The sequence below is a fragment of the Phasianus colchicus genome, chromosome Z, assembly GCF_987193195.1.
Source record: "Phasianus colchicus chromosome Z, bPhaCol1.hap1.1, whole genome shotgun sequence".
NCBI lineage: Eukaryota > Metazoa > Chordata > Aves > Galliformes > Phasianidae > Phasianus > Phasianus colchicus.
The window spans coordinates 66,837,193-66,863,436 of NC_143476.1; the positions used below are offsets into that span (position 1 = coordinate 66,837,193).

Consider the following 26,244-nt stretch of genomic DNA (forward strand, 5'->3'; position numbering starts at 1 on the left):
AATAATACTGTGGATACCATTATTGGAGGCAGTTTTTCCTAGGTTCAACTCCTACTTAGTGCTAAGGGAAAGACATTCTTATTTGCATGTAACTATTGCAAGTAGACCAAGAGAAGTGATTCCTTTTCTATAAGGTTAGATTTGGCTTCATGAAGGTGGTGAGCTAATCAATTGCGCTTGTTTCATCACTACAGGGTAACACACTGAAACTGTTCTGACATCATTGTTATGCTTAACAACAAGTCTGCCTTCTGATGGTCTGCAAAGAGGTCATGGTGTCTTCCAGCACCTATCCTCACGAATAGGAGACACCATTTTTCCGTTCTCACTTTTACAATGGGTGAAATAAACATCCACTGATACTTAGATGCATGACATCTTTTCCACTCAAGTAGGATACAGTACCTATGCCTACTCTAAATATTTTACTGAAGGGAGTAAGAAATTATACATGGCTTTGTATTGTGAAGCATTTCATATGTTTTCTGTGCTGTTGTATTTTTATTAGCTTGCTTGGACTTTCAAGTGTACTACAAAAGCATCACTGCTTTCACATATGTACTTACATCATACAGGCTGTGATTAGAGGTAGGGTAGTTTGAGAATGTACCGTAGTTCTTAAAAACACAGTTGTAGTCTTAAAATTAGCAGGTATGCATCAATTCTGTGAGCCATTAAAACCTTGAACTAGTGCTAAGGTTAAACAGAGCTGAAAATTTACTGGGGATTGCATGATTGATACAGTTTTATTGTAAAGCGAAGTGTGTTGAGAGGGGGATTCTTCCACTGATTAATTTATTTGGCACCAAAGATGCTATCAAATGCCAGAAGTCTGCTTCACTTTCCTTTTTTCTTGTACATTCCTTTTTTTCTTGTACTATATGTTCTCGTCAATTCTATACTTGAAGGTTGACTAAGATAGAAGGAGGCAAGACTGTGATCTTCTTTGATGGCTGAAACATATGGCTGACAGAATTTATCACAGAATCTCGGAAGACTAAAGAGAGTCTTATTCAGCTCTTAGGCCATCTGCCTGTAATACTGGTGTTACAGAAAAAAGCTTCATCTAGACCTATATTACTGTTTTCTGATAATGTAGCTGTTAGGCTGTTAAACACTCTGGATTCCGTAAATCTTTTTGCAGTCATGTAATACTCAGATTCTCAAACTCAGATTCTGACTATGGTGTGGTTTTAGAAATGCCTGAGTATCCGATTCTGTGCTGCTGCTTTAACTCACGTAGTTTGAGCCTAATTAGCAGTTTCTTTAGCCTGTATTCGTGATCTCTGCTTGCTACTTCAGCAAGGTGGTGATTCGTTCAGATTTTTGTTTTTAATCTTCCTGCCTTTTGTTGCTTGTTGAATTCTCTGTCATTTGACAGAAACGTAACTTTCAGTATGAATCCACTGAGATCTTTGTTGCAAGTGGATTGAATAAATACTCATTATGAAAAGTAGTCTAGTATTCTAGTTAGACTTTTTAATCACTTTTGGAGGATTGGATTTTTTGCAGATATGTTATCAATGGATTAGTTATGTAAAGCAATCAGAGTTGGACATATTAAATTGATGTAATAGTAGATGTAGAGATTTTCCTTCTAGTTCAGTGAGTCAAACCTGAGACTGATCAGGCGTTCAACTGAGAATTTCTTTCATTTGGTCATTCTCCATCAGAACCTCAGTGATGGCAATTTCAAAACTTTGAACAAAATAATGAAATTATTCAATTTGATACTGTTTAATACTGCTACTACTGTTTGCCACAGCTCATAAGCAAGTTCTGTGATTGTTCGAAGTCTGTCTGCTCATCCAGTTTCTAGCAGTTTAATTTAAAATAACAACCCCTTTTAGCCCCTTTTTTCCCCCAATCTTCCAAAATACAGTGCAACAGTGTTTATTTTTGCATTGTTTAGAGGTTGATAGGTATTTAAAAAACATACTATGGATGAAGTTACAGAATTGTTTCAAGTATGCATGTAGAACATTGCTTCCTGGATTACAAAGCTATTCAACTTTCTGAAGCTGTGTTTGTAAATGACTATGTTTATAGTTATGGAATGTGAAAAACAATGCTTCTTTAAGAAAATATGAATGTAGAAAGTAGATTAAGGAGTATGTGACGGTTTTCTGGTTTTGGAGCTCAGATAAAATCAGCTGGTTAAAATGAACTTCAATTTCTGAACAAAACCCTCATTTCTGAGTACTGCTTTTATTTTAACTAGCCGAGATCACAATAGATTACTTTTCCTACTAGCAGTCAGACACCATGGGTGTACTCTGAGTCCTAGTATTTGTGATGCAATAACTTCAGTATTGAAACACCTTATTTTTGAAAGATATATCTCTTATTTTGCTTAGCATTACTTCTGTTTGGATATTAATAGTTTTGAAAGCTTGAAATATATCTTGTGCAAGCTCTAATTCTTCATGCAAAGGAAATTTGAACATCCTTATGTCTTGCCCAGGTTAGAGGTCGGAGAACTTACTGCACAGTGCCTATGTGATGTGTTGGCTTTATTTTGGTGAAAACTGGGTAGTCGTCAACTTTTACAGTAACAGTATTAGAACAAACCTGTCAGTATAATCAAAATATTTGAATATCTTCAGTTAACCATTTCTTGTATGAGTCTCCTATACCTTGCAAATTAAGATGTATTCCTTGCCGATAGAAAACTTGAATATGTTGACTAGGCAATACTGATATTTCAATTTTGAATAATCAGAAATACTGAATTCTGAACCTAAAAAGCTTTGTTACATGAATTGGCAGGTAGTTGGTGGGAGATATAAGGAAATAAAGATTCATATCTCACTATAAGTTTTATTCTTGTTGCATTGCTGTGCAAATTTACCATATCCTACAAACTAATCAAAGTTTGAATGCAATTTACTTTCTATTGCAGATGAACCAACACGTTCCTTGAGTGGTCTCATCTTGAAGAATAATGTAAAAGCACATTTTCACAACTTCCCGAATGGGGTAACTGACTTCATCAAAAGTGAATGTCTGAACAACATTGGTGATTCCTCTCCCTTAATTAGAGCTACCGTAGGTAAGTTTGCCCTTGTTGATATCAGTTATATTTTCAATATATAGACTGTCTAAATTGGAGCTTCACTAGTGAACTAAAGAGTTATTAAACTCCTAAAGCTGTTTTCTTCTGATAATTGTTACAGTTTCACAGTGTTCTGATGCTGATATTTAGATTCAGTATATGAAAGTCATTTTTGCTTCCTGTTAAGTTGATTTACCAATTCAGTTCATGTCTATAGGAATATAACTAAGTTTTCTTGTCTCTACTAAAACTCTACTTTTTTAAACTCGTTGCCAGTTTTTGTACCTGAAAAGATAAATAGGGTAAGAATTTGACTGCAGAATTACTTCAGCATTTCACTTGTATCAATGAAACATTTCTGTCAGATGCTTTCCTTCTCCCTCTCCCAAGTCCACATATGCACATGCACACACTGTCAGGGGAATTGTTAAAATTACTGTACTGTGTATGGCATGCATTCAGATAACGAGTTTTTCCTTTTAAACATCTTCTGTCAGAAAACAGTAGATAATTTGAGCATATCAGAATATCAGCTAAAAGAGTGTGTTTAGGTTAGTTTGTTTGTTTGTTTTTATTATTATTATTTTTGCTACATGAATTTTTGAATTCCTAGCAGTTCTAGTGCACTTCCAATGTAAAAAGTGCAAGTCTGCATCATTGTTGTTTATTTCCAGGTAGAGTTGCTTTTCTGCCTGTTCACTGTGAATTTGATTTCTACTAATTATTAAAATCATTGCAGTACTTTTCTCTGTCCTCTCTGAAAAGTAGGAAAAAAAGGTAGAATAAGCAGTAGTGACAAACTTGGTTACAAAAGAAAAAAACAGATGAGGGCTCCAGTTTAAAAAAAAAAAAAAATTCAGCTCATGTCACCTGACTTCTGCTGGCTCAGCATGCAAAATAATCTACCAGTCACTCCCTTAGAATTCTTTCTTTTCTTTTGCTTCTATATAGGATTGCTTCTTTGGACATCTGGATTATTTACTTTTAACTATTGAAAAATGCCTATCTCTTAGGGTTTTGGTTTTTTTTTTTTGCTGTCTCATATAACTTTTGAAGCTACTCTACTAGATGTTTACATTGCCTAATTTCTTTAGTAGCTGTAGAAGAAGTCTGCACATATTTTTGTACTTTTTGATTGTAAGAGTCCTATTTGTCAGTTCAGAGGAATTGTTAGTGTAGTACAGTGGAACTGACCAAGGAAAATATTCTAACACCATTTGGATTGCTGTCTTAGGGTTGTTTGTTGATTTGGTGGTTACTGTTAGTTCTTTGTTTTTGGTCTGGGGGCTTTTTTTCTGTGTTGTTTCCAAGCTATTCTTCTTTGATTTCTTCTAGTAGGAATTGTTTGTGGGTTGTTTAATTACTATTGAGCTTTAAGTGATCCTTGCAGGGAGTATTCAGACATGTATGATCTCAGAAGATGTGTATCAACTGTTGATCTGTATGCTTACATAAGGATTCCTATTTACTGTCTGCTGTGTACATTCCCATATGAAATAAATGTCGGATCCTCCTGACTTCTGTCCAGTACCCACCAGCATCTTGATGTCACCTACATGTAAATATTTTGCTACCTATCACATTGCTTGTTGGCATTTTGTAGTCAGAGGTGCATATAGGTTTTTGCTGTTCAGGCACAGTTAATTTAATGGATCACCCATAAATAGGATCTCTGGAATTCTGAGAGGAAGACAAGCAAAAACAGCAGCCTTGGAATAGCGTCAGAGAAGAAGTAATGTGGCCTTCACTCCTTTTCTGGTCTCTCACATCTGGTGCTATCCAGACAAATGCTAACACTTATGACCAAGATGGAGGCAAGCTGATCAGTTCCACCATTTACCATTTCCCTGTTCTTAAGCCCTAAATGAGTAACAATGTGAAACTTCTCTGTGTGATGTGGCACAGGTTTTAAAAACCCTCATGCCAGTGTGGATTCAAATTTTAAAATGAGTGCTGTATATGTTGAGGATTCACAAACTTGCTAGGAAATGAATGCATCTATCTTGGGGATGATTATGACAGTTCTTAAATCTTCACTGGGATTCTAGTTTAGGCAGGCCCTGCTTAAAAGTTAACAGGCAAAATAGATTGATGAGAGTAGTGGCAGGACTGAAGAAGCTTCACTGCAGAAGGGAAATGAAGGCACATGGTTGTATCAGGGATGTGATTTTGCCATGAAATTAGATTTTTAGATTAAGGATTTTAGAAATAAAATTTTAAGAGCTACAGAGGCAAAGTACTACCCAAAATGAAGCAAAACAGAAGCAACCCAGCCTTTCCCTGCTGCTTTCATTAAAGTATGGAGCTTAGCTGCTTTTTCTTTGTGTTCTTTTTTTTTATTTTTTATTTTTTTTAATTTTAGTGTTGATGCTATAAAGTAGGGTTGCCTGTAGTTGAAATAGTGAGGAAAGAGGTGACAATGACACTTTCATTTTTAACAATGTCTGACATTTCCTCTGGAGTTTCTCACATGCTTGGTGCTCTCGTAGCTGAATAACTGTGTTCGGTAAGTTTCCTATTTGTCAAGTGATATAGCAAAAGATTCTGTAATACTGATTTGAATTTTGTTAGACATCAAAGAGAATATTTGTAAAGATTTTTACTTTCAGATTTCTAACCTTGCTGCTTAGGTTGTTGGTGAGAAGGAAGGGTTCCCTTAGGTGTCAGCTCTTGCTCAAATACATCAGAAGTCAGAAACTGCTAAGCTGAGCATTTATTTAATTTGGTTATTCATCTGGTGTCCAGATTTCTGTGACTTAGTATCACAGAGGAATGACTAAGGCTAATATCTGGTGTCCTCTGTTCCCTAACGGCCAAATAAAGCAGGAGGAGCAGGGGATGTTTCATATTGGAAAGGAGATAAAATGTATCAGAAGTCCATGTAGATTTTGTGTAATGTGAACGTAATTATCTAAAACGTAATTCCTATGCCTGTTTCCTCATTATTCTTAAAACCTTTTGCAAAACTTCATATGTTATATAGTCTTTGCCTCTGCGAGTACTTGATAGCCTGTTTTTTAGTTTGTCCCCACTAGTTTCTTTTAATAATTTAAAAATGGAAAAACAAAACCAAACTGACACAACATTAAATGGCTTCTCTGCAGACCTGTACAGAAAGCTCGTAATGACGTGTATGGCCTCAACTATGTGTGCCCCTGTTGTATGGAGCAGTGGCCTTAAGTTGCTTCTTTCCTGCATGTCTCAACGTATTTCCTCTTAAGTTATCCCTGTCTGGAATAAGCCTTTCTGAAAAATGCTTATAGTTTTCCATTTGCTTGCCCTCTGAAAGCACTTCTAGGACCTTTCCAAAACTACCAACCCATTTAAGGCTTGACGTGTGACTTTTCTCTCTTGTTGGTCCAGTGGAGTTTCAGGAATTTTGTTTGTATGTTTGCTTCTGAACCCATGTTAATTCTACTAATCTGTGCCAGTTCTAATGTAGGGAGACAGTTTTGTGATGTAAGTACTTTCTCTGGGTTCAAGAGCATTGATGTATTTTGTTCTTTTTGTGAAGTTCTGTTTAATTATGTGAGTCAGCAAGTTGACCATGCAGAAAAGAAGGCTAATATATCTTGGGCTGCATTAGTCAAAGCATTGCCAGCGAGTTGAGGAAGGTGATCCTTCCCCTCTATCCAGTGCCTGGAGTGCTGTGTGCAGTTCTATACCCTCTAGAACAAGGCAGACCTGGACATACAGTCCAACAAAAAGCCAAGAAGATTAAAGGACTGGAGGAAAGGGAAAAGACTGATCTCCTGAAGAAGAGGAGGCTCAGGAGGAATATCATTCATGTATATAAATAGCTAAGAATGCAAAGAGGCTGAAGCCAGGCTCCTTTGGGTGATACCCAGTGCTAGGACAAGGGGCAGTGGTTACAATCTGGAACACAGGCAGTTCCTCCTGAACACTAGGAACTTCTTTACTGCGCTGGTGACAGAGCAGTGACCTCTCTGGTCTCCCAGAGAGGCTGTGGAGCCTCCTCCTTGGAGATCTTAGATGTTTGGGGTATGGGCATCCTGCTCTGGGTGCTCCTGCATGGGCAGGGGTTGGGCTGGGTGGACCCAGAGGTCCCTGTGCAGACTTACAGGAACCTTTTCTCTTCAGCTGCAGTTATGAAAAAAAGCTGTATATAAATAAGTACTGTGAGCTGTATAGTTGTTTTTTATCTCTCACAATTTTTATTTGCCTGTTGCCTTCTTAGTTTTTCCGGCCTCATTGCTTCCATGGAAGCATGATGCAAAATTTCTTCAGTTACCTTATGTTATTCCAAGAAAATCTCTTGCTCTGTAAAATTGACCTATGTTCTTGTCTATTGAATAAGAATTTTAACATTTTATCCAAAGGAAGATGACATTTGGTGATTAGTTCAATTTAAGTTCTTAGGAAACGAGAAGTTCTCACTTGGAAGACTATTAGTTGTAGTAATACCACATTCTTTAGTGCTTGTACTTAGTAGAGATAAATGTCTGTGTCAGTGAAAATTATGCTACCTGTTTCATTTTGTCTTCTACAAAGACAGTACCTAGGGAGCTTTCTGTGTTCCTTTCTCCTAATTCAGTTTTTTTTCTGGGTTTTCTCTGTGTGCTGGAAATGGAATTAGTGACTAATTGGGCTGTCTTGTTTGTTTGCTGGATCTGAATCAGCTAGCCTCTAGAGCTGATCAGTGGATGACCTGCCATAGTGTGCAAGCTCTATCTAAGTATTTTAGTCTTAGCATGTTTCCATAATTTTGGTGTAAATGTCCTTAAGTTGTGTGTTCTCAGCTTCACTACTGGATTTTAAGTTCATTGAATGACAACAAATCTGATGCACGTCTTGTGTTCATGCTTTTATAACATAATAAGAGGTGTCTTAAGTGCATACTGTGTTTAGTAAATTTACAGCCAAACCTGTCTTAGTGTTTGGGCATGATTGTTTCCTTAATTGGAACTGCTCTCACATCTTGAGCCCTTTGTGGTGAGAGGAAGGCACAACTATCCTTTGCATTTGATAGCCTTTCAAACACTATTTGTAATTAAATGTACTTCCTCTTTTTATGTTTGCTATTTCTTAATTCCTTTGTTATTCTAGAAGAGGACAAAAGAAAAAAAGAATAAGTATGAAACCTGAGAAAATTAGATCTCATTTCCCTCATTCCTCTTTTTCACTTAGGTATTCTGATAACAACCATTGCTTCAAAAGGAGAATTACAGAATTGGCCTGAACTTTTACCAAAGCTTTGCAGTCTCTTAGATTCAGAGGACTACAATACTTGTGAGGTAAGAAGACTTATTCTAAAACAGATTGTCATCTGAAATCGATCATTTTTTATCTCTTCATAGATACAGTGCACATTAACACTATTTTGTGCCTGTATGTGCATACATCTATGGTCTCTTCTGATAACAGTGGCTCAAGTTAGACACTTACTCTACTTTTCATGCCTTGTTAGCATTCATTAAAATGAATTTGTTTGTTTTGCATAAAAGCAAAATTAAGGATGGAGATGAATTGTCAAGACATCTGTAAGTATCCTGTCTGGGGTGCCTAATAGTTTAAGTAAATCTTCATCATACTGACCTCAAATTTTCTTACTTAAACACATAATTTGTTCATTGTTCATACAGCGTCATCTGGAAACATGATCTGATACTCTATTTCAGGCTAGTGTGAACTTTTTTTTTTCAGTGTGTATGAAGGAAAATAATTGAATACCAGCCTAACTGTTTTAAACTGTGGAGGAAAAAAAGTATTGACTGATTTTTAAAAAAATAAAAATATATGAATTTAGATTTAAATTTAGTTAGTTGATGCTGTCTCCATAAGTTTGTGAAGCGTTTTGTATAAAATAAACCTTTTGATGAAAAGGCTGGTCCGGTGTGCCATGCTGTTATGTAGTGTTCTGATGCTGTTTTTGCAAGACAAAAAGGAACTATGTTTTAAGCATTTTTAAAAACAATTGAACAGATGAGCATTGAAAGCTAAAATTAAATTAGCACTTATCAGCCATTTGACCATCTTGACATCTTACAGATCAAGGTGTAAAATATTAAATAAAAGGCCTATAAGTATGTTTCAATTTTGCTTCAAATTTAGATCACTACAATTACTGTAGTGTTGTCTTGAAATTGTATATTCTGAAATGTTGCTTCCTACAGAATGTGAAACAGCAAGTGTATGGCTTGTTTTTTAAACAGGGTGCATTTGGGGCTCTTCAGAAGATATGTGAAGATTCTGCTGAAATTTTAGATAGTGATGTATTAGATCGACCACTCAATATCATGATACCTAAATTCTTACAGTTCTTCAAGCACAGCAGTCCAAAAATAAGGTAGGTTTAAAATGTGGTACTACAGATCCTTGTTAAAATATGAGCAGAGACATAGGTGTTTTATAGATCTGCTTAAATTACTCTGATTTTAAAAAGCTAAGTGTATTACGCTCTAACCACCACATTAAATTTTCATAATATTCAAAGTGACTTTGTTGTGGAATATCATACACTAATGGTAGATTTAAAAGATGTATAAGGGAGTGAAGAGGGTTGATCTATTAACCAGGTAGGTCAGCATGATGGTTACTGGTGCACGAGATCTCTGTGCCTTCTTACATTTATTTGTTCAGAATCATTAAACAAAACAAAAAACAAAACAAAACAAAAAAACCAAACAACTATCTTACATGTTTCATGTGTTTTGTAATGACTGCAGCAATGGGAGAGTGAAAATACCTCTTTTTTTTTTTTTTTGAATTCTTGCAGGAGAAAGTTTCTGTTTTTTTTCTTTTTTAAGCTGTCTGAAAACTTAGAAAACTGTAAATTGGAGGTTGGACCATATGTCCAGAGGTCCCTTCTAACCCCTTTGATTCTGTAATTCCATGAAAGGAGTTCATCTTTTCACTTGAATACTGTATTAAACTGTTCTAAATAGCAAAAAATATGGCATAGGAAGTTGCCAGAATTTACTTGCTACTGCTGTTGTTTATCAACAAAAACAGTGGCATTTACTCTGAAATGAGCCAGCAATATTCCCTTACTGCAAAGAAGGTAAGTAGGCTGCATTAGCCAAAGTGCTACCAGAATGTAAGAGGCATGATCTTTCCTTTCTACTCAGCATTGGTGAGGCTACACCTGGTGTACTGTGTGCTCTTCAGTCTTCTCTCCAGGTGATTTTTCATTGTGTGATTTGATTCTGAATGATTTTTTTTTTATATTTATGTACAGTTTAGAAAATGTCTTTAAGTGACAGAAAATGTATATTCTAACTGCTCTGTTTCTAGATCTCACGCTGTTGCATGTGTCAATCAATTTATCATCAGCAGAACTCAAGCTCTTATGATGCACATAGATGCATTTATAGAGGTGAGTGAGCATTCTTTGTTGGGAGAGGCAAGATTAAGTCATATTGCATGTCTGACCTACCAAGAGTTTAAGATAGTGTTTTATAACTGTCTCTGCCTCTAGCTGCAGTTACTTTGGGCTTCCTGTTCTTAGTTTTATATCCACCCTTTGAATTCAAGTTTATTTTGCATGCTTGTGTTTGAAGCTGATAGGTCTAAATACTCTCTCAGCATAAAAAATACCTTTTGAAACGTATTTCCTTTTTGTAAGCGGAGGAAATGTATTCATATAAAGATGCAGCAGTAACAACATCAGTCTGTCACTACCTGTGATGGAGAGTTCAGCAGTAGTGTCATCATGTCATTTTGTCTGTCTGGGTAATCTGTGTCTTTAGGTATTAGTACTGAACATGAACTAGAATGGTGGTAGTTCCGTTTATCTGAAGTATTTGGTGCGCAGCTGTTGCGCCTTGAAGCATGGCTTTAGTACTTTTAGGAAAAGAAAAAGCCAGAAAATAATGTTCTTATGCCAATATCTCTACCATTACCCAATGTTTCGTCGCGTGTACTGTGTGCACTGAGAGTCTGAAAATATAATTTGCTTTAAAGAAAATATCTGTAAGAAATAGCAAAGTATTCTCAGATGGGAATGGATGGTGACAGTTATATATTTGTATACTTTAGTTTGCCAGTAATGTAAATTTAAATGCAAGTCGAACTAAGTTAAGTGAGACTTATAAAATGGTACTGCTTTCCAATAGAATCTTTTTGCACTGGCTACTGATGAGGAGCCTGAGGTACGCAAAAATGTTTGCCGTGCTCTGGTAATGTTGCTGGAAGTTCGCATGGATCGTCTTCTTCCTCATATGATTAGTATAGTTGAGGTGAGTCTTATTTTCTTTGTTGCATGCTGAAATTAGTTTGGGGTTGCAGAAATAAGTACAAATAAAAAGCACTTCTAAGAAATGCTTTTCCTTGGAAAAATGATAGAGCAGCTCATCCTGGAAACTGTTTTCAGGCACATAAAGGACAAGAAAAAAAAAGCTATATAAACGTTGTTCTGGGCAGCCTCTCCTCACGTTTGAGGAGATTGACCTAGTAGTATCACTACACAGAAAATCAAAGATTGTATTCTTGTTATACCTGGTATTTTGTTGTTGAAAAGACTATTATTTTATTTCCTTTCTGCAAAATACAGTAGTAGTGAATTTATGTTCTATAATAAAAAGACTAGACTTTTTTTTTTTTTTTCAAATAGGGGACTACCATGTACTGTTAGTGATTTTTATCAGTTCTGTACACATCTAGATGAGTGCAGATGTAATACCCCATAACTGTGACTATTTTTTAGCGTTCAGGTGAAGTTGCTTTTGCCCCTTTGAAGGTTGACAGTTTTTAAGCTGAATGCTGCAGATAGAGGCTGCTCTGATTAAGTGAGGAGGTCTTAAAAAGAGACAAACTTGTATGCACACAATGGCCTTTATGTTAATGGCAAATCAGTTTTTAAACTATTAAGAATATTAATGATCCAGTAGTGGTTCTAATACAGAAGATCTTGGGCAGTATTGTGCTTTTAAAACAGGCAAGTTTAGGGCTAATTTTTATGCCAAGTTCTTGGAGCATAAAGGAATGGTTTTGTTTGGGTTTTGTTTTGTTTTAGCATGCGCTTCCAGGTGCAGAGGCAGATGGGAGAGCTATTTCTCTTGTTTTTATCTGAAAACTTTATAACAGATTTTGTCAGGAATAGACCCTAGGTTCTCAGTTATTAAATTAAACTTATATGCTTATGACTGATATTTATCCAAATATGTGGATCACAGGATCATAGGATAGGATAGAAAGTCTGATTTTTGTAATGATTTAAAACATAATGAGATTACTTGTAATAAATGAATAGTGTATTCATGATATGAAGAGATAATGAAGAAATGTACTGCAGTCATAAGATTACTTGCATCCTGTTGTTTTCTTCAGATAAAGACGTATTTGTTAACAGTTGGGGGGAAAAAAATGTATCCCTTTCTATTTCAAGTTTTATGAGGCTTCTAGAATCATGAGTCATAGAATAATTTAGTTTGAGAAAGACCAGAAAGACCTTCAAGATCATCAAGTCCAACCAGCTACCTGACATTACAAAGTCCACACCTAACTCACCTTCCTATGCACCACACCCACATGTCTCTTAAATACGTCCAGAGATGGAGACTCCACCACTGCCCTAGGCAGCCTCTTCTAATGCCTTTCCATCCTCACTGTGAAGAAATTCCTCCTGATGTCCAATATAAATCTTTCCATGTGTGACTTGATACCATCTCATTGCATCCTATTGCTTGTCACCTAAGAAAGGAGACCAACACCCAAGACCAACATCCATCTTACTGCAACCTCCTTTCATTTAGAGAGAGCGAAAAGGTTTCCCCTGAGCCTCTACTCCAGGCTGAACAACCTTGATTCCCTCAGCCATTTCTCATAAGTCTTGTTTTCCAGTCCCTCCACCAACTTCATTTCTCTTCTCTGAGTGTGTTCTTGCAGCTGTATTTCTTGTAGTGAGGGGCCCAGAGCTAAACACAGCATTTGAGGTGGCATCTCATCAGTGCTAAATACATAGGGACCATCACTTCCCTAGTCCAGCTGGTCACACTGCTTCTGATACAGACCAGGATGCCATTGGCTCTCTTAGCCAGGTTGGCAAACTTCTGACTCATGTTCAGCCAACTGTTGACCAGCGCTCCCGTATCCTTTTCTGCCAGGCAACTTCCCAGCCCTTTCCCCAAGTCTGTACCACTGCATGAGGTTGTTATGACTGAAATGTAGCACCTAACATTTAGCCTTGTTGAATACCATTTGACCCAGCCTGCCCAGATCCCTCTGCAGAGCCTTCCTAGCCTCAAGCAGCTCAACACTTTTGCCCAACTAGATATCGTCTATGAACTAAGTGCTAAGGTGCACTCAATCCACTCATCAAAATCGTTGATAAAAATGTTACAGCAGGCTCTAATACTAAGAAACCAACCTTTTCAGAAATAAGTGACAATATGGAAAATTGTAAGAGTTACTACTTCAGCTGTCACAACCATCTTTGTAGCATTGTTCTGGCAGTTGTCCGTAAGAAACTGATTTAGTAGTGGTATACTTAGACGTTCTGTTTATATTTGTATTTCATTATATTTTTGTTTAAGCATGGTTAAAGTTTCTTCCAAGTTTACAGATTTGATATTGAGTTTATGCTAGAAAATTAATGCTAGAAAACTCTGAGACTTCGGTTTATTGATTTGTTATCATGTTGGAAGTTCTATTTATTCAGATTGGCACATTGTTGGTTTTTGGAAGTAAAAGTATTGGAATTTTTAAAAGTATTTCCATTTTAAATGTATATTTGTACCTTTTTATTCAAAACTGAAGGGGAGGTCGTTTTATGTTCACCAGAAACTTAATTATGTTGAGTATCTTGTCTGTATCTTTGTATTCTTTGTAATGATGTTCTTACTTAAGCAGTGCACACATTCAGTCTGAATCATATAGGATTAAGAAGTCTCACCATAGCCTCACATAGTCTCCTAAGTCTTTCTTCCCACCTTACCAAAGAAACAAAAATACTGTGGTGACATTTTCAGGTTCTTATGGGCGCACTTTCCAACATTAGTAGTTTATTTTGGTCACCTAGAACTTACACAAGTAATTTCTTTTTGTACTGTGTAGTACATGCTTCTAAGGACCCAGGACCAAGATGAAAATGTGGCTTTGGAGGCCTGTGAGTTTTGGCTGACTTTGGCTGAACAGCCCATTTGTAAGGATGTTTTATGTCGGCATCTTACTAAGTAAGTATTAGTTATTACAATTGATTGTTTCTGAAATTGTCATCTTTAAAGTTCAATGGACTTGTTCCAAGACAATCTTAAAAAGGCTGAATCTAGCCTACACCATGCTTAGAATAATTTTCCTGTAGCTAGTTCTTCTGCAGAGTAAAAATGGTTGTGGTACAGTTACTTTAAAAGGCTTCTCTTTCGTACTTAGCTGGGTTTAGAAGCAACTAAACTGTATTGCTGGAGTGCTTTACCTCAAGCTTAAGTTTGTTAAATATCAGATGGATACTAAGATACACTGTTGTGTGTTAAACATTCCACATGACATTTTCTTTAATATGTAGTGTACCATGGTGCACATCAAGAAGTAGCTTTGACAGCTGCGAGTTTGGGGATCTCAGTGCAATCGTTCTGTATGTATAGTCATGCCAACAGTTGTCTGTTTGTATAAAGGACATAACAAAGTGACTCAAGATCACTTAGATTTAAGTTGAAGGAGGGTGAACATCCATGTCTGAGATTTACATGTCTACATGTCTTGTAACTTTTTCTAGACTAATCTTAGAAAAGCCTTATTTCTAATAATTAACAAATTTTTCACTGCTCCCAGTAAATGGAGATTTTTTGTGGTTTATTCTTTTTCTGTGTACACATGGAAGATTTTTGAAAATACTACAATAGTTCTATCTGTGATTTTTGTTCTTCTAGTGAAGATGCGACGGGAAGATAGTAGATAGTGGAATTTATATGGGAAGCAATCCATTAAAAGTAATAATAATAATTTTCATAAGCAATTGGAGACATAAGAGATTAAAGCACCTACCATAGAGATAAAAAAAAAAAAATAGGAGTTGAAACCAGGAGAACTAATATTATGATAAATGACTTTTTAGTGTTAAAATGGTTTTATTTAATTCCTTATTTTGTAGCTCAGACAAAAAAGAGTGATAGCAAATAAGGAGCTGGACTCAATGATCCTTGTATGTGTCTTGAACTTTGAATATTCTGTGATTGAAGTTACTAGTTCTACACACATCCTTTCTGCCATGTGTCATATTTACACTGAAAAGTTGACTAGTATTAAATTTCTTCTGACATAAATGAACACTAACATTGCAGCAGCTTCATACTACATATTTGCTTTATTTTTCTTCAAGAATCTTCTAAATTTCTGGAAAAAAAATGGATGAAATTATTAGTATATGACGGCTGCCTGAAAATAATGCCTCCTATTTTATTGTACTGGCCCACAGTGTCAGAAGCCAAATGTTAGTAGTGTGGCAGTAAGGAGCTGAACTTTCCCAATATTCCATTACATTTTGTTGCCATAAGACAAATGACAGGAAAGGGGCAGTCTGACAAAATGGCATCTGACATGGAAAAAGTGGCACCCACTGGCATTCACTAATGCTGCTGAATGTTTCAGGACACCAAACAGTGGATGTGAGCACAGTGAGGTGGTGGGTGGTGCATTTCAGCAAGGGTGACAGTGAGGCATATTTTTATGAGTGTAGCATGCATGCTCTTGGTCATCACTAGTGAAAATGCATAGGTAGTGGTGGATGTTGAAAAAGTAAGTGTTTTGTAGCTGAGAATTTGCCCTAACAAATAGTGTTATTGTACTCTTTTCATCTCCTGTAGTTTCCATGGAAATAAATAGGAGGCATTACTTTCAGACTGACCAATGTATTTCTTATGATCTCAACATGCTTGTTGAAAGCAGTTTTCTTATTACTCCCATTTTAATGTGGATCTATGCTATTAATTAATTTCAGGAAAAAGGAAAAAAAAAAGCCCACAAAAAAATGCAATATATTAAAGTAAGGGTGGGAAAAGCTCTGTTAAAAATCTGTTTATATATCTAATAAAACATGATATCTTGTTCCATTTTTTTCCTGTAGACTTTCTTATAAAATACATAATTTGTGCATACTTCATGAAGTACACTGTAGAAATGCCAGTGAATTGGTGTTGATCAGAATGCTTACTACTCTTACATTAAAATATCAGAAGGTAACATGCCACTGAGATGCATGAGTATTCTACTGTTCTAATTACCTTCAGAATGAATACTTCTCAGTTGCAGGTCATACGTGGATCATTGGGGCTGAAGCAATATTACAAGCTTGTATTAGCTTTTCATACATGTTTGGTTTGGTTGGCTTTGGTTTTTTTTTAACCTATGTTAAGAGGGTTCAATGTAGTCTTCCATCTTCTAGGCTTAGCAAGGAAGGATTCACAGACAGAGGTAAAAATCCCAAGTACTGCTGGCGAGACCATATTATGGGAGTTTTCAATTGCTTTAGGTTTACTTTAAAGCACCTTTCAGAAGTTAGTTTCATTTTATGAAAGAATAATGTCCTGTGAGGTGAGAAGCCCACTTGTTAGAAAGTTTGTGAGGTGAAGTTAACACTATTTCAGATTATAAATACTGATGAGCATGAAATGGAGCTTGAGTTTGTATCAGGTTTCCAGGTTTTTGGATTTCTGTTTCTTTTGGGAAGAATTGCAACCAAAATTAAGGCTCAGGTAATCTTTTTTTTTTTTTTTTTTTTTTTTTTTTAATTAAACATTGTTTTGATGTATATCAATATCCCTTTGTAGGCTGATACCTGTGCTGGTGAATGGTATGAAATATTCCGAGATAGATATTATTTTGCTGAAGGTGAGCATCAATTTCTTTCATTGCATGGAAATACTGATTAACTTCGAAGTTATGAATCAGAATGATTCAATTGATAGACTGAATCTGGTCTACCATCTATTCAGTGGAGAATTAGATCTCAGGGGCAAGATGGTGTAGGGACTGCTCCAGATTCTAAATACTATAATTACTGGGTTTGTTAGAAAATAATCAGTGTGTTTTCCAGCTTTGCTTCTGTCCGCCCTCATCCAGTTTGGGTGTTGAGATACTGTTACCCATGACCCGTTCCTGCAAGGAAACAAAAAAAAAAGAAAACTTCAGCATCAGTTCTATTACCCTTCTAGGTTGAATTAGAGCTTTTTCTATCCCAGTGCTTTAGAGTATGTCTATGTGCTTTCTAATTCATTCCTTTCAATTGCAGCCTCTTAATAAGAAAGATACTTAGTACTTTTACATGAGTTTATCTCATGTATGTTTTTCTGTAATTTTTCAGTTAAATACTGCAGGAGAATTCAGGAACAATGGCATTTTTAGTGAGGTGTGAATCTTTCATATGGCTACAAAATCTTGCACTGAAATTTAGCATGCATTTTTAACTTCCCTGAATAATGTAATTGTACTGATGAAACCATTTTGATGACAGGGGGATGTTGAAGAAGATGAAGCTATTCCAGATAGCGAACAGGACATAAGACCTCGTTTTCATCGTTCACGAACAGTAGCTCAGAAACATGAGGAAGATGGCATTGAAGATCGTGATGATGATGATGATGAAATTGATGATGATGATGCTATTTCTGACTGGAATTTAAGTATGTCAAAGTGATGTGTAAAATACATGTTAAAATACAGTTAATTGTGCAATATGAGAACTGCAGTAAAAAGATTTTGTGTATGGAAATACAGGGGCTTTGCTTTTGAGCAGGAGGAAAATAAATTCTGATGTAATTAGTGGTTTGGGTAGGTAGAACAGGGGTGATACTGTATTTTGGGGCCTGGGGGGTGGGGTGGACAGGAGGTTATTTCAGATGGCATTATTGTTACTACCAATATTTATTTTTATATGTAAAAAATTTGCTTCTGACCAGAATAGAATGCATGAGCCATCAAGAGCAGACATAGCCATGAGGAGCTGCTGGAGCAGGGAAGCATTTGTCTTCTGACTATACTCCACATGAGATAAATTTACAGCTGCTACTCTTGTCTCTTTGTTGGTTTTACTCCTGACTGCTTGAAGAGGAAGAACAGATTCTCTAGCTGGTTATTCCTTATCAAAGAGCTGATTTCTCAGTTATGAACCTGAAGATGTTGACTAGTAAAATGAGGAAATATGTTTTTAGGGGACAATAGAAATGTTTAGTGGATTAATTTGATAAAATATGTGTTCTTTTAATCTAGAAAGTCAGTTATTTTGGGTCCCTTCTTCCCTAGTAAAAGCTGAAAGTCTTAACTGATGGGTGGAAGTGCAGATCTTTGTTGGGAGTTTGTGCTGTTAATTATTGCTTTGCAATTGAGATCTGTTGTAAGTTGAAGATTCCTTTATTTCATGGAAACATTTTGAACTTCATCTAGAAGCAGAGCAGAAAGTCTTACATTTATTCTCTGTTCTGGTAGTTATTACCTCTCATATAAAACTTATCTATGTCCTATATGGGCCCGGTAGCTCTTAGATCTAGGTTAGGATTTTTACATATTACTATATGCTTTGTATATTTTGCCTATCTTCTATAAACCTTCTGTTCCCTTTTGAACTTTTCTGACAGATTAGTAAGGAACTGAGATCATAATGAGCAAAACAGTGCAATAAAAATTTCATAAAACACCCATTCTTTATAAAATGGCTTTAGTGTTATTTTTCTAGGTATGACAACACTGCAGTGGAAACAACAGAACTTCTGAATCATATTTTTAAGACATTCTTGATTTTTCTTTTGTGAGCTTTTTTTCTATAAATAAGAGATTATATACTTAGTTCAAGGCACTCTTATTTGTATTAATGTACAGGAGTTGTTGTTTTTTTTTTTTTTTTTACAAGAGTTCAGAACAGAGGTTTGCAGGTTTGCTTTTGTTCTGTAGGGATTGATGTTGGTTGCCTTGATACATGGATCATATATATATATATATATATATATATATATATTTATCAAATGCTGTTATTTATTTATTTATTAGGCATTTTCTCTCTGGTTTCTCCAGTTGTAACATTTGAATCTCAGACCTTTCGCTCCCTTAGTGTTATGTGGTCCTGAAATTACGTAGTATATAGAATGTTGCTGTATGATGGTGTGGTTTCTGTCAGTGAGCATTTTAGTCTCGCTGCAGTATATGTGTTTTTAGTGGGTATTTAAGTGCTGCAAAACTGGATTTCTAAAAGCTGTACCCTCACACCAGAGGGAAGGGCCGCAATATATATTGTAATGAAACTGAAGTGTTCTTTTTTGTAATAATGCCCTGACATTCCACTGACAGCTTAAAGTTAAAATGAGAATTATACTGGCTAACAGCAAATGAGATTAATGCTGTTAATTTCCCTCAGGGAAGTGTTCTGCTGCTGCTTTAGACGTTTTGGCCAATGTATTTCGTGATGAACTTTTGCCACACATCTTACCCCTTTTGAAGGAATTGCTCTTCCATCCCGAATGGGTAGTTAAGGAATCAGGTATCCTTGTTCTTGGAGCAATTGCTGAAGGTAAGGCAGCAGTGAATATCAACTTAGTAAATCTATTGTCTGGCTCTGAGGCAGATCTGTGATTCCTTCTAGGCACGTTTACTTGTGCAAGCAAGTAAGTGCCTTTCACTGATCTAGTTTCAGTGATTAATCTCTACATCTACTTGTTGGTGACTGGTGTTATTTAAATTTTCTAAATTTGGAAGACTGAACAACTTAAGTTTTCTTTTACTCCCACTTTCTTAACTCTTCACTGTATATTTATTTGTCACTAATTAGGTACCAATTTGATTTAATACAACTAAAAATAATTTTAATAAACTCAGTCCTTACATTTTATTTGTTGTTTTCAGAAACAGAAAAGATCACTCTTCTGACTTCAGTGCCCTGAGCCACTTTTAGTGGATCATTATATGTTTCACATGTGATAACTTAATTTCTTCTGTACTTATAGGCTTTTTGGCCTTTTGTCTGTGTTTCCAGCATCTTTGTCTTTTTGGCAGATGGAAGAAATATGTTTGGATCCGTGTCTGCCTGCATTATCTTTGTTTTTCCCATAGTGCCTACTGAGTACATTTTCTTTGTTGCTGAAAAACTTTTTTGTTGGCTTTGATTCCAGTTTAAGCAAGGTGAAAGTTAGTACTTCTGGTAAAACTTAATAATGTATTGTTCTTCTTGATGGCATGAAAGGTCAGCTATTGCTGATCAGAAGAAGGAAATTAAATTGCTGAAAAAATATCCTTTTTAATGATGTGATTATTTGTTATCAAAGTTGAATCTTTCTGTACTTGTTGTTTTGGTCACTCTTGAGCAGCCTGACTTAGAACACTGAAGCTTTATAAACTCATTTTATGTACTTGCTTTACTCCATGTAATAAAGCAGAATTTCTGGAGATTGGGGAAGCACTGAAGCAGAAGTACAGTCGAATATAAATTTAATTGGGAAGGTTTAACTGTTGTTTATGATAAGGTTTCTCTTATAATTTAACACAAATTAGATAGACTTGCTTTGCATATTGTTAAAATGTATTATTATGCGATAGAGAATGATAATAGCCTTTCTAGGAAGTATTACTTCTCATTAATTCTGGTACTGAAGTAACTGTTTTTTGTTGTGGTTTGTTTGTTGTTGTTGTTATTGTTTTCCTCACAGGCTGCATGCAGGGTATGATTCCATATCTTCCTGAGCTGATCCCTCACCTTATTCAGTGCCTCTCTGACAAAAAGGCTCTTGTGCGCTCCATTACATGCTGGACTCTTAGTCGCTATGCACACTGGGTAGTTAGTCAACCCCCAGACACATACTTGAAGCCATTAATGACTGAGTTGCTACAGCGTATCCTGGATAGCAACAAGAGAGTACAAGAAGCTGCCTGCAGGTGAGCCAAAGTTTTCGTTAACCTAGATAACAGCGATATTGCTTCTTCATTGGAAATTTTTTTAATGCTTTACTACTGACTGCATGACCTCATTTTAGCACGTTGTATTGGTATATTTTTCAAACTGGAATAGATTCAGCTTTACAAATTATTGTAATAAAATTTTAAAAGTTTATTTGTGTTTTCTTGTACAGTTCGTTTTCAGAGTATATTAATCGTCAAGCTAAAAAACGCATTGCAGTAAAAGAAACCATCTGTGTGACACCTGTTTATTTTCATTATTTGAAGTTTCATTGGCTGGAAATCTGTTTTTTATATGCCTTGGAATAAGATCAATACCGATAATAGTAGAAAATTATCCTAACATGACATTGTTTATAGTCTCAGTATTACCAAAAGATTTGAGTTACTGTTACAGGGGATATTCCTTTCTCTCTTGAAAGGAAATCCTGTGAGATAAGATTTTGTTCTCTGTCTTGCCTGCTGATAATTTAAAAACAGAACAAAATTAGGCTTTGTTAAAGGATGCAATGTTAATGAAATGAGAGTTGCATACGTTCATGAAGCTCATCTGTGTCAGTGTATGTGTGGGGCAAGAATTTACACAGCTGAAAAAAACGTTTCTTCACACAGCAGAATTAGATCTTCTTGTGATTGATGCCTAAAACTTGGAGAGCTGTTGGGTGCATTTTAGATTTTTGGGTCTTCATTTGTGTGGGGTTTTTTTAGATTTCAGCAGTGCCTAAGTCAGTAGTGAGGTTGAAGTTCCTGTGCTAAGCTTTGCTCGGGAGTAGATTATTGTCTGAGATAAATATAATTAATTTAATGAAATACACTAAGTAAGTTTTGCATATTAAACACAAGTTCATTTTTGTCTCTAAAACTTTTCGAACATTTGGCTAGCACATTTCTTCTGGAAGAAAAGGAGGTTATCAGGAGTAGTCAGCATGGGTTCACCAGGGGGACGTGATGCTTGACCAACCTGGTAGCCTTCTATGATGTTGTCACTGGCTGGGTGGATGGGGGGAGAGCAGTGGATGTAGTCTACCTTGATTTCAGCAAGGCATTTGACACTGTCTCCCACAACATCCTTATAATGAAGCTGAGGAAGTGCGGGATAGAGGAGTGGACAGTGAGGTGGGTTGAGAACTGGCTGACTGACAGAGCACAGAGGGTTGTCATTGGCGGTGCAGAGTCCGGTTGGAGACCTGTAACCAGCGGTGTTCCTCAGGGGTCGGTGCTGGGACTGGTCCTGTTCAACATCTTCATCAGTGACCTTGATGAGGGGATAGTGGCCACCCTCAGCAAGTTTGCTGATGATACGAAGTTGGGAGGATTGGCTGACACACCCAAGGGCTGTGCTGCCATTCAGCGAGACCTGGACAGGCTGGAGAGCTGGGCAGTAAGAAACCAGATGAGGTTTAACAAAGGCAAGTGTAGAGTCTTGCATCTGGGGAGGAATAACTGCATGCACCGGTACAGGGTGGGGGATGACCTGCTGGAGAGGAGCTCTGCGGAGAGGAACCTGGGTGTCCTGGTGGACGTCAGGTTGCCATGAGCCAGCAGTGTGCCCTTGTGGCCAAAAAGGCCAATGGCATCCTGGGGTGCATTAAAAAGAACGTGGCCAGCAGGTCGAGGGAGGTGATCCTCTCCCTCTACTCTGCCCTGCTAAGGCCTCATCTGGAGTACTGTGTCCAGTTCTGGGCTCCCCAGGACAAAAAAGACAGGGATCTCTTGGAAAGAGTCCAGCGGAGAGCCACAAAGATGGTGAAGGGCCTGGGGCATCTCCCCTGTGAAGAAAGGCTAAGTGATCTGGGTCTGTTTAGCCTTGAGAAGAGAAGACTGAGAGGGGACCTGATCCAGGTCAATAAATATCTAAGGTGTGGGGGGCAAAGTGGCAAGGCCAGACTGTTTTCAGCAGTGTGTGGAGACAGGACAAGGGGAAACAGCCAGAAGCTGGAGCATAGGAAGTTCCGCACCAGTGTGCGCAAGAACTTCTTTACGGTGAGGGTGACGGAGCACTGGAACAGGCTGCCCAGGGAGGCTGTGGAGTCTCCTTCTCTGGAGATATTCAAGACCCGCCTGGACGCCTACCTGTGCGACCTGGTGTAGGGAACCTGCTTTGGCGGGGGGGTTGGACTCGATGATCTCTGGAGGTCCCTTCCAACCCCTACGATTCTGTGATTCTGTGATTCTTCAGCTTTAACTTCTGCTTCTATCCACCTGTCTTTTACAGTGACGACCTTTTGTTTCTTCCAGAACAAACAGGAACATGAAAAAGTTCATTCTTCACAATTTTTCTGATCCTATGAATCAGAGTTACTTACAAATTCTACTGGGGGGCGAAGGGGGGAGAAAAAGAGGGGATGAGAAAATAAAAGGAAAGGGAAAAAAAAGAAAAGAAAAAAAAGCAGAATCAAACAAAGAAAAACGCTTCCGAATTCCTGCTCACCTTTAAAAACATGGTTGAAATGTGTGTGTAGTTAAATACAGCTGTGCTGCACTTGTTCAGTGCCCTTATGGAAAGTTTATGAATGATGTAATATGCAGTGGAAACTATTAGCAGAAACAAAAGTATCTCTCCTTTCAGTAGAGGTAAAATGGAAATATTAAAAACAGTGATGCACCTGATCTTTTTTTGTGTGTATTTAGCCAGCATTAGACTTATACTCTACTTTGAAATGCTGTCTTTACAGCAGAGATGATCTCATGAAAAACATTGTTGCAGTTAAAATAGTTCAGGAAATTCCACTTTAAGGAAGATGTAGAACTGTTACACATAAAAATGTACTTAGTAATTTTATAAATAGCAGTATAATGATCCTTCTTGGAGAGAAGCTAAAACCTACATCCTTACAGCTGCACAAATCATTGTCTGCTATATTTAAAATTGCTCACAGAATACAAGATGTTTTCATCACTTACTTGTGTATCATTGCAGATGTTTAACTCTCACTTCTGTGATACTGAGGAAAGTGTTTCTTCAGTTGAAGACACTTGAAAAGATATTTCATTGAAACACATTTTCCTGCTTGCATTCTATATCTTTTTTGTATTTTGAATACATCGAAGTAATATAATAAATAATTTTAAATAAGATTAGTACTATAGGTATGTAAGTAAAATAGCCATTTAGTGTTTACAGTTCCACTGTTTTAAGTAAAAAACATTTCTGTATTTGGTATCAGAGTAGTAGGGGATTGTTCACCTCTTACGGTGTTGCATACATTTTTAGTGTTGGGATTGACTGAGTCTTCTTGACACAAGTTAGAGCAGTAAATCATCAGTAGTTCTTGATTTTTTCCTTTAATTCCTTTTCTGAAGCAGCATGTCTTTTAGTGCTGTCATTCACAATCACTTGATAGGCATGAAGTTTCTGTGATGCCATGAAGTGTTTTTTGACCAAGGGTGGCTGAAATTATTTGTTCAATCCTCATTTTTACTTTCGTTTTCTTTGTCTCTCTGTACCTGTTTTTCAGTGCAGTGTACTGCCGTGAAAGAGATGCCAGTATTGTACTGGTACAAGAGCATTTAGGCCTCAGTTATAGTTGCGGCACGTGTTAAATATATAGGCTTTTTTTTAGCTCAAAATGGGCAACTTTAATTATGTTTCCTACTATTTAAGTTAAAACACTGTAACTTGTATACAGTAATGCTTTTGGCAGCACAGTAGGCTTTATGTGTATACATTATAGTTTTTACAGCAATTACTTGAATTTTGTTCATCATAGTACAAGATCCTTATGTATTCAATCAAAATATTACTGCAGTAACCTCAGTCTTACAATTCTGAAAACATACCTAGAATGAATAAAGTTTTATGTTAAAAAGAAATGGCGAATGTGGGGTGTTTGGAGTTTGTACTGTTGTTTTTGGTGTGGATTTTTTTTTCTTCCCAAAGGTACTGACTAACATGGTTTTTGGTTTTTGTTCTTGTCCCTCAGTGCCTTTGCTACTCTAGAAGAGGAGGCTTGTACAGAACTTGTTCCTTATCTTGCATATATACTTGACACTTTGGTCTTCGCATTTAGTAAATACCAGCATAAAAACCTGCTTATTCTTTATGATGCTATAGGAACTCTAGCAGATTCTGTAGGCCATCATCTAAATAAACCAGTGAGTATACCTTACATTCTATGAAAATGCTCATCATACATTTATAGTGTGTTTTACACATTCCAAAACAGAAATACTGACCTTTCCTTGTAGGTTTTGATGGTACTGAATGTTTGCATGAAAAATACATAAGCTGCATTTACTTTACCCGCTATGCAAATATTCCAAATTTTGTAACAGTGGATCTAAGTATTCTGGTTTCTGTAATGTGCTTCTTGTTGTGATTGTTTACTTCATTTTCAGATTTTTTCAGCTTAGAGATATGTGTATCAGTATAAATATTAAGTCAGATTTAAGAGGAATTGCTGGAATGTATGTTAATTTCTAATGACCAGTTTCTTTTTTTCAACTACTTTTAGCTGCTCTGCGTGTCTGCCTATGTAGTGGAGCACATCGTCAATAGAAATTGTATTAGAGTGGAACAGATATGCAACTTACAAATAAGAAAAGCACAGATAATGCAAAGGCCAATACTCTAGTATGGAGCATTTTGCTGTTTTTTTCTGCAACATACATTTGTTTGTAGAATGTGTAGATGTCACATATTGTATGCATCTTCTTATGATGGCTGTTAAAATTTGTTTTATTTCTCTTTAGTGCTTCATGTGACATAGATCCACTAGAATAAATCAATCAGAGTTGTTGCTATAGCACTTTACTTGCTGTTCAAGGCATCCCACCATGAAAGGACATCTCTTTGGCCTTTTCATATAGCCTAGAGGAAGATAAATGGGAACCATTCATATAGCCTAGAGGAAGATAAATGGGAATCATCTTGGTGATGGTGGGACTTTCTTCAGTCACTTTGAATATTGTGGTTTTGGACATAGGATTAGCGGAAAGTTCTTGTTGGCTATTCAGATATCTTCTGGGAGCAGTAGCACTAACAGTAGGGATGCCTTGCTTGACGTTGTGACTGAACAGTGGCAGAGAAGATCAAACAGCTTGTTACAGAGTGACTAAGTTTATCTTTCTAGATGGATAGAAAATGACTTCATGCATGGTTAGTTGCTTGAGGATGAAGTTTCAGGAATATGGGGTAATTTGTACAGCAGGGTAATGTGAAATGATTGAGAAATGCAAGTGGCAATTGCAGTGCTGATTGAAAAAAAGTAAATAAATCCATAGGCAGTTATAAATTTGTAACAACCCAGACAGTTATGGGAAGTTGCAAAACTGACACCAAACATGGGGGAAAAACTCCACTCTTCAGAGGTGATTACATGTCTCAGTGAAAAAAAATCTGAGAATGTAATTAACTTATA

General features: G+C 36.6%; 1 protein-coding gene across 1 annotated transcript in view; it reads left to right on the forward strand.

The window, feature by feature from the left end:
* Positions 1-26,244, forward strand: part of TNPO1 (transportin 1) — a 56,082-nt gene that overhangs the window by 13,725 nt on the left and 16,113 nt on the right. Inside the window, exons 4-14 of the mRNA XM_031602602.2 lie at positions 2,903-3,052; positions 8,204-8,310; positions 9,229-9,362; positions 10,310-10,391; positions 11,131-11,253; positions 14,069-14,187; positions 16,777-16,837; positions 17,460-17,628; positions 19,353-19,505; positions 20,638-20,863; positions 24,808-24,979. Of these exons, the coding sequence (XP_031458462.1) occupies positions 2,903-3,052; positions 8,204-8,310; positions 9,229-9,362; positions 10,310-10,391; positions 11,131-11,253; positions 14,069-14,187; positions 16,777-16,837; positions 17,460-17,628; positions 19,353-19,505; positions 20,638-20,863; positions 24,808-24,979 (1,496 nt within the window). The remainder of the gene's footprint in view (positions 1-2,902; positions 3,053-8,203; positions 8,311-9,228; positions 9,363-10,309; positions 10,392-11,130; positions 11,254-14,068; positions 14,188-16,776; positions 16,838-17,459; positions 17,629-19,352; positions 19,506-20,637; positions 20,864-24,807; positions 24,980-26,244) is intronic.